Raw genomic sequence first — 7142 nt, 5'->3', positions numbered from 1 at the left:
TAAGAGCCCCCTGACCACATGGCACAAGCACATTCTGTCCTGTGTCCTCGGGAAAGACTTGGGAAGGGAGACTGATTTAAGGACAGAGCTGGACTCCAAGCTCCGTTGCAAAAAACATGGATTCGGTGACAATACACTTACCACTTAACAAGGCAGCGCATGCACACACAGGGAATGACACAGAAAGACACAGTAACCACACGAAGTGCAGAAACTGGAGTGACAGCATAACATATTTAATCAAAATACCATGGTAGACTCATTATTACAAACATGCAAATGGCCTGGGACCCTGGTGAGTTACAGAGAGTTAACTAAATTATTTAGTGCTAGTGCTTCTATCTCTGAACAAACACTCTTTCTCAATCATTGTCTCATCTTACCAGTCCAAAGTCTCTTGAAGCAGAGAAACAGTTTGGTATCTCAGAGAAACTTCAATCTATTTCTTGGCTCTACACTCATTCAAACCTGGAGCATTTTGGACTACAATAACATTAAATGGATGAAAGCCAACTCATCACGCTTTATAGTAAATACAAATATCTCAGTTTTTTATGATAAGACAGTTCCTAAAATGATTCCTAAGACCAAATATAATAAATAAATAAACAAACTGTATGGAAAATTAATACATTCTATTGCACCATTTTCTTCTAAAGTGCTAGCAGTGTTTTCTTGGTGGAATTAGCATATCCCTTAAAAAGTAACATAACTGCAAAGTACAAATGAACAGTGTACTAACTGTGACTAAATCTGTTCAGCCTTTAAAACACCGTTCAGTACAGGATAGACAGAAACTGAAACACATCTAGGCTGAATAAATAAACAGTTTGTTTACTGTGTTACGTCACATCTGGGCATAATAATGATGTTGTACACCTCGAATTGCACGTGTAGTGTTAGCCCAAACAGAACAATGGCCTTTGATCCATGAGAAAATGCTAGTTTACACAGGCAGAGATACACACATACCTTTTTAAGAACTCCGTGTCCGTTACTTGTTAATAAGTGCTTGTAGTTTTTTTGTTTGTTTGTTTTTTCTGGGCTGGTAGTTTCTTAAGGCATCAGTCTGCTGTCTTAGTAGTTGTGTAACATGATAACTGTTTGCAGCTCCAGCTAGGCATCGGTCATAGCAACCTGAGCCTAGAGCCTAGGCTACTAGTACAGGTGCAACTAGAATTGCCCTGATACATTATAGCGAACAGGAAGCAATCAAGCAATTAAATTTCCCCCCAAACAGTAATGTCAGATGAACACATAATTGGTACAAATATTTACATTGTTATGTATAACCATACATATCAAAAATAAATACATATAGCCTATTAATAAGTAGTGGGTAATGAATATGTTTCAGATGTACTTAGTTTTGTCACATAAAGTGTGATCTTTGAAATATTTGAAGACCCCAGTTTCCCCCCACCCTGCTACTTTGTGAGTCAAAAATTCTACAAAACATTGAAGGTTCTATATCACAAAACTAATGTGAGTGTTTAAATACTTGTATTATTAATCACGCAATTATTAAAATTATACACACGTTCGTTCTATCTTGAACGTTTAACTAGTTTTAACACGATTGGTGACTTTTATTTTGGCGTTGTCCTACTATGGATTTTCACGTGCTTCGTCACTACTAGTTGACCGAGGGAAAAGAAGGCATGAGGAAATACACTCGCGAGTATAGGTTTAAGGATGGTGTACATATGAAGAAAGGTAATAAATAAAAATAGTAGCGTGCCCTTTTTTGTAATTAGTTCTCACAAGAATATTTTGCGCAGCATACATGAAAACGTATGAAATCTTGCTTTCCTGATTATCTTACTAGCGTTAATTAACCGCTAGCTAACTTGCTATTCAAGTCATTGATAGCTGTCTTACATATTTACTCTGTAATGCAACTTGAAAGTCGCAACTTGAAACAAACAAAAAACACCCTCGAGGTATCCTTTACCATACTTTCTTATTTCTACAGTGTTGCGGGCAAGAAATGGACTTTTTGACTCTTTTTTGCATCTATGTGGTAGTTGTTCTCACCTGCATTGCTCTAGTTTGTAAGTACTCTGGGCAACAACAGACTCCTTTTGGGCGGCTGTACACCACCATCACCGAGGTAATACTCAAGTGTTGCACAGGGTGGCGCTGTACTATCAAATCTCAAGTTAACATTAAATGGATTTATGGAAAATAAAAGTTCAAGAATATTAGAATATTCAAATATTCCCACCTGGCAGAGTGCACATGAACCTTACAGTCCAAGTGATGGCCTTAAATTAACCACCACATCTGTGACCTTTTCAACTGACACCAGTTAGGTAATCTTAGTTCCTGTAATTTGCCTGATAGAGGAGGTAGAGCAGGGTGCTAGCAACACCAAGGTCATAGGTTCAATTCCTGTTGGGTACACATACTATCATACCATTAAACATGGGTACGTTGCTTTTCGATAAGGGCATCTGCCAAATGCCGAAAATGTAAATATGTAATCATGGCCAGGGCACGTGTGGTCGGTAACATAGCTCCAGAGCAGGGCTAGGGCTCAGCACTAAGCACACAGACCCACTACCGTTCACTTTAAAGCCTAGTAGAACTGGAAAGTTCATTATATTGACAAATTTTGGTGTGAAATTCCAGGGAATTCTTTGAGTAATTTCTGAACAATTTCCTAGGTGGTTTCACCATGGATTCCACAATGTATCCAAAGCATTTGCCGCAAGATTCTGCACAGACTGTTTCATCAGAGGTGAGAATTTCAGGAAAATCTCACCTCATTATTTATTCATTCCTTCCTGCATTCATGCATGTTGTACATTATATAATCCACATGTGCATAACTGCTGATTTACTAAGCACATGAGGTAATCCGGTTCAAAATCCCTTCAATTATAGGGCAGATTTTTTTCCTTTGTATGTGTTTGCGTTAGTGAATTCTTGCATTTATTTGCCAAGACTCATTTTCACAATTTTTTTGTAATATCCTGACTCTCTTGTAACATACCTGATTGCTGACCAGCTTCTCATTAGTTTCTCTTTTTATTTTCATATATTACATCATCATAAACATGGCCGTTTCTCCTCTGCAACAGAAATAACACCTTCATTTACTTGCACCTTATCCTTGAGGCTGCTGTGTATGGAGAATTCTCATACGAGGTCTTTGGGTTCTGTTTGGAAATGGACACCAGGTTGATTAATGTGTGTATTCCATATGCTCTCCTGGTTCTAAAATCCTGCTTCTTCTGCCTCTGTTGTCATAGCGATCCAGGTAAACAAAATAAATCCTACATTGTTTATCATAATACAAATTATTAGAGCTCAGTACAACTTTATTTGACTCTTCAGGTACACTAACAAAGGAAAACCACGGCGCGCTACTGAAGGTGTACCAATATGATGAGAAGTTGTTTCAAGAGGGAATTATGTGCCCAACATGTCAGCTAATGAAACCTGCCAGGTCTAAGCACTGTAGTAAGTATGACAGTATTGAAGAATGCTGCAGAAGGGTGAAGTCGTGTGAAAGCTCACCGACACTGGGTTTTATAGACCGGTTTTTGGACATTCCTGACAGCTTGCCACTTTGAGTCTAGTTGCTTTCAGATCACATTAATGAAACTTTCCGCTTCCTGGTAGCTCTTGTATTCTTTCTTGTGACACTAACTGGGAAAGGCATTTATTTTCCACAGAAGCTACTCCATGCACACTTGTTTGCGGTCCCTCACTGTCTTGTGCATATTTCTAATCTCTAAAACAAATGCATTCTTAAAATTATTGTTCTTGTGTGCAGGGCTCTGCAACCGATGTGTCCAGAGATTCGACCACCACTGCGTGTGGGTGAACAACTGCATTGGTGCTCAGAACACTAGATACTTCCTGCTTTATCTGCTAAGTGTGTGCGCCATGGCAGGTGATCTAGCTCTGCTGACAGCAGACATGCTGTTCCACGCTGTCCTGCGCTCTGGCCTCATGCAAACACACTACATTGATGAGCAGGGTCAGCAGCAGTCTGCAGGGCTGACCTTTGTCATACAGGTAGGCAGCCTTGGTGCACACAGTTGGATGAACACTACATGTAAAATGAAAAGTTCTCTGCTTTCTTCAAAAGGGGCTTGTTTGTAGATGCAGTAATTCCTTGCAACTTTAGCCAGATGTGGATGCAGTTTCACTAGTTTTTGCTCTCTCTGTGTAACCAAACATGCCATCAACTACCCTAAAAGCTATTTTCTCCAAGAATAGTAATAATAACAATAGTAGTATGTCCTCTTATCTGATCTTCCATATGTACAAGTGATGGCTCATACTGACCTTATTTACAGTAATACTTTATTTTATCTTTATTTTAAATCAGTAATTTTAGTAAGCTGGTAACAATTTAAAAGAAATCTCACCAAGTCTAAATCCATAAAACATTTTTTTGGACTCAAATAATAACACTAACATTATTGATCTCTAATAATAAATAAATCTTGGATTCTCTCTGCAGCACCTCTTCATGACGTTCCCAAGAATTGTCTTCATGCTTGGTTTCCTGATATTTGTTTTTTTCCTCCTGGTGGGATATTCCATGTTTCACTTTTATTTGGCACTGGTGAATCAGACTTCCAATGAATGGTTCAAACGGAAAGGTCACGGGTGCCAACACTGCCACCCTGTCTCTAGGCCTGAGTGCTTCACTGCCTACAACCCAGTACGAGGGTTTTATCATAGAGGATTCCTGAAAAATCTTGGGGAGGTCTTTTGGCCCTTAAACCCTATTCAGAAGAAAAACAATTAAGAGACACATCTTCACACTGTGTACACTTTTAAGAGACCCATTTTCACACTGTGTACTTTTTATACATCATCTTGTATTTTGTTTTGGTGGATGTTTTGTTTGAAATAAATATTTTATGCTGTTAACTAAACAAATGTTTGCTATTTATCCACACTATGGTAGGTGTTTTTAATTTTCTTGATTAATTATGTTAATCATATATGAATGCAAAATAACATTTTCTAACTTTTTTTTATATATTTCGCATATAAGTCACTGGTAAAAAGAAGTTTCTGTCGCTTTAAAGCGGTGCGGAAGCGGCTCGTATGGTAAGGGCAGGTCACTAGCTAGCTAAGCTATGCTGAAGACATGCGAATAAATTAAACGTTATAACCTACAAGACAAGCGTGACAGGGTTGAACGGCCGCCGATTAAAGATACGCCTGATCAGCCAGTAGCTTTGGACCGCGGCGAAGGACAAAAGCCCGCAGCTGGTGCTAATAACAAGGACAACCGGCAGGTTAAGAGAACCAGCGTTATTTGCCGATGGCCGTGTCCAAATGTGCCCGACTCAGCGGCGCCTCCATCGGGGACCTGCTCGACTCCGTGGACAGTGTGCTGTTCGACTGCGACGGCGTGATATGGCGAGGGGACCAAGCCATTCCTGGCGCCCCCGAAGTGATCAACTCACTGAAAAAGGGCGGCAAGCGTGTGTTTTTTGTCACCAACAACAGCACCAAGACCCGAAAAATGTATGCGGACAAACTGGGTAAACTAGGTTTCAATGCCCGTGAAGACGAAGTGTTCGGGACGGCTTACTGCTCGGCGGTGTACCTCAAAACGGTATGCAAACTCGACGGTAAGGTGTATCTAATTGGCAGTAACGCAATGAGGCAAGAACTGGAAACCATGGGAATCCAGGCGGTTGGTGTGGGTCCCGATCACATATCAGGAGTTCAGAATGACTGGGCAAATGTTCCGCTGGACCCAGAGGTGAAAGCCGTGCTGGTCGGGTTTGATGAACATTTTAGTTATGCCAAACTGAATCGAGCGCTGCAGTACCTCTGCAATCCGGAATGTCAGTTCGTCGGCACGAACACAGATACGAGACTTCCACTGGAAGGTGACAAAGCAGTTCCAGGTGACTCCACTAACTACTCCCATAACGAATATTTTGTTAACGATGCATTTTCAAAAATAATAAAACAGCATTTGTACACTGATGTCAAGACATAAACCTGCTTTTTTTCTTTCTTTTTTTTTAACCACAGGGACTGGTTGCCTTTTAAAAGCTGTTGAGACAGCAGCACAGCGTCAAGCTCAGGTGGTTGGGAAACCTAGCAGCTTCATGTTTAAATGTGTGGCCAGCCAGTTTGTCTTAGACCCTAACAAGTGTCTCATGGTTGGAGACAGACTGGACACTGACATCATGTTAGGCTCCAGCTGTGGCCTGAAGACTCTGCTGACCTTGACTGGGGTATCAACAATAGCTGATGTGGAAGCTCACCAAAGAAGTGGATGCCCAATTCGTCAAGAAATGGTGCCTGATTATTATGTTGATAGCATTGCAGAGATTTTACCTGCCCTACAAGGATAGGCATGTGTATTTATTAGGGTTTATCAGTCATCCTGCATGAAGAAAAAAGAAGCTAATGGAACAAATGGCACATTAACTTGATATTTACTGTTAAAAGGAGTGATTAATACAATAACAAAGAGGACTGTAAAATAGCTGGATATTTGCATATTTCCATACAACATGAGGCATTTCAATGAGAGTAATTTGCCGTAGACCGTGGTCATTGTATTAACAGTGTGAGCATGGGCTAGATTACACTAATAATTTGTTATATTAGATAAAAATGGCAGTTCTCCAATGTTTATTTTGAGAGGTGCAGTGTTTAACTTGTCAGTCTTTTTTTCCCCCCAAATATCTTTAATTATTTTTTTGCATGTTTGAATCAAGATATCAACACTTATACACAGAAATGTAATGGGAGCATGTGATGCATTTGCATATTCTGTTATGTATTTTAAAGAGCTCAGGTACTTTCAGTAGACTAGATTAATTGTTCTATGTTAATGGATTATACTACAGTTTCTGCTCAGAGATGTGTGTTACCCGGGCCAGTTACTTACACACATTACTTAAACATAAAGATTTTCTTTGCAGAGCTGAAAGAATGAAAAGGCATTCTAAATGACTGCAGTTTTATTTCATGTTCCTCATTAATTTTACCATAAGTTCTTCATGGAGTTGTTTCAGTTTTTATCTTGCCTCGAACAAATGAAGATGATGTCCTCTTGTGAAGATGAAATAAATATTAACAGAACCAAAATCACTGTGTACAGTGTCACAATATTCCAAGTTATTACATGTAATTAAGTTATC

At 39.6% G+C, this 7142-nt stretch overlaps 2 protein-coding genes across 3 annotated transcripts; both read left to right on the top strand.

Moving 5' to 3' along the window:
- The first annotated feature begins 1637 nt into the window (after positions 1 to 1637).
- Positions 1638 to 4887, top strand: zdhhc4 (zinc finger DHHC-type palmitoyltransferase 4). 2 transcript variants are annotated; one of them, XM_027006072.2, is made up of 7 exons: positions 1638 to 1716; positions 1976 to 2113; positions 2670 to 2743; positions 3087 to 3265; positions 3343 to 3468; positions 3785 to 4029; positions 4481 to 4887. In XM_027006072.2, the coding sequence occupies exons 2-7, from the start codon at positions 1991 to 1993 to the stop codon at positions 4769 to 4771; spliced, it is 1038 nt and encodes a 345-aa protein (XP_026861873.2). In that variant the 5' UTR covers positions 1638 to 1716; positions 1976 to 1990; the 3' UTR covers positions 4772 to 4887. The 2 variants fall into 2 exon arrangements, with proteins under 2 accessions (XP_026861873.2, XP_026861874.2); XM_027006073.2 differs by lacking the exon at positions 1638 to 1716 and having other exon boundaries at positions 2026 to 2113; positions 3124 to 3265.
- A 198-nt stretch (positions 4888 to 5085) lies between these two features.
- On the top strand, positions 5086 to 7089 carry pgp (phosphoglycolate phosphatase). The gene is made up of 2 exons (XM_027006059.2): positions 5086 to 5891; positions 6022 to 7089. The coding sequence occupies exons 1-2, from the start codon at positions 5297 to 5299 to the stop codon at positions 6345 to 6347; spliced, it is 921 nt and encodes a 306-aa protein (XP_026861860.2). The 5' UTR covers positions 5086 to 5296; the 3' UTR covers positions 6348 to 7089.
- Positions 7090 to 7142: the final 53 nt, after the last annotated feature.

The sequence above is a fragment of the Electrophorus electricus genome, chromosome 14, assembly GCF_013358815.1.
Source record: "Electrophorus electricus isolate fEleEle1 chromosome 14, fEleEle1.pri, whole genome shotgun sequence".
In the NCBI taxonomy this organism is placed as follows: domain Eukaryota; kingdom Metazoa; phylum Chordata; class Actinopteri; order Gymnotiformes; family Gymnotidae; genus Electrophorus; species Electrophorus electricus.
The sequence above is the reverse complement of the archived record's forward strand: the minus strand, read 5'-3'. Positions and strand labels throughout refer to the sequence as shown.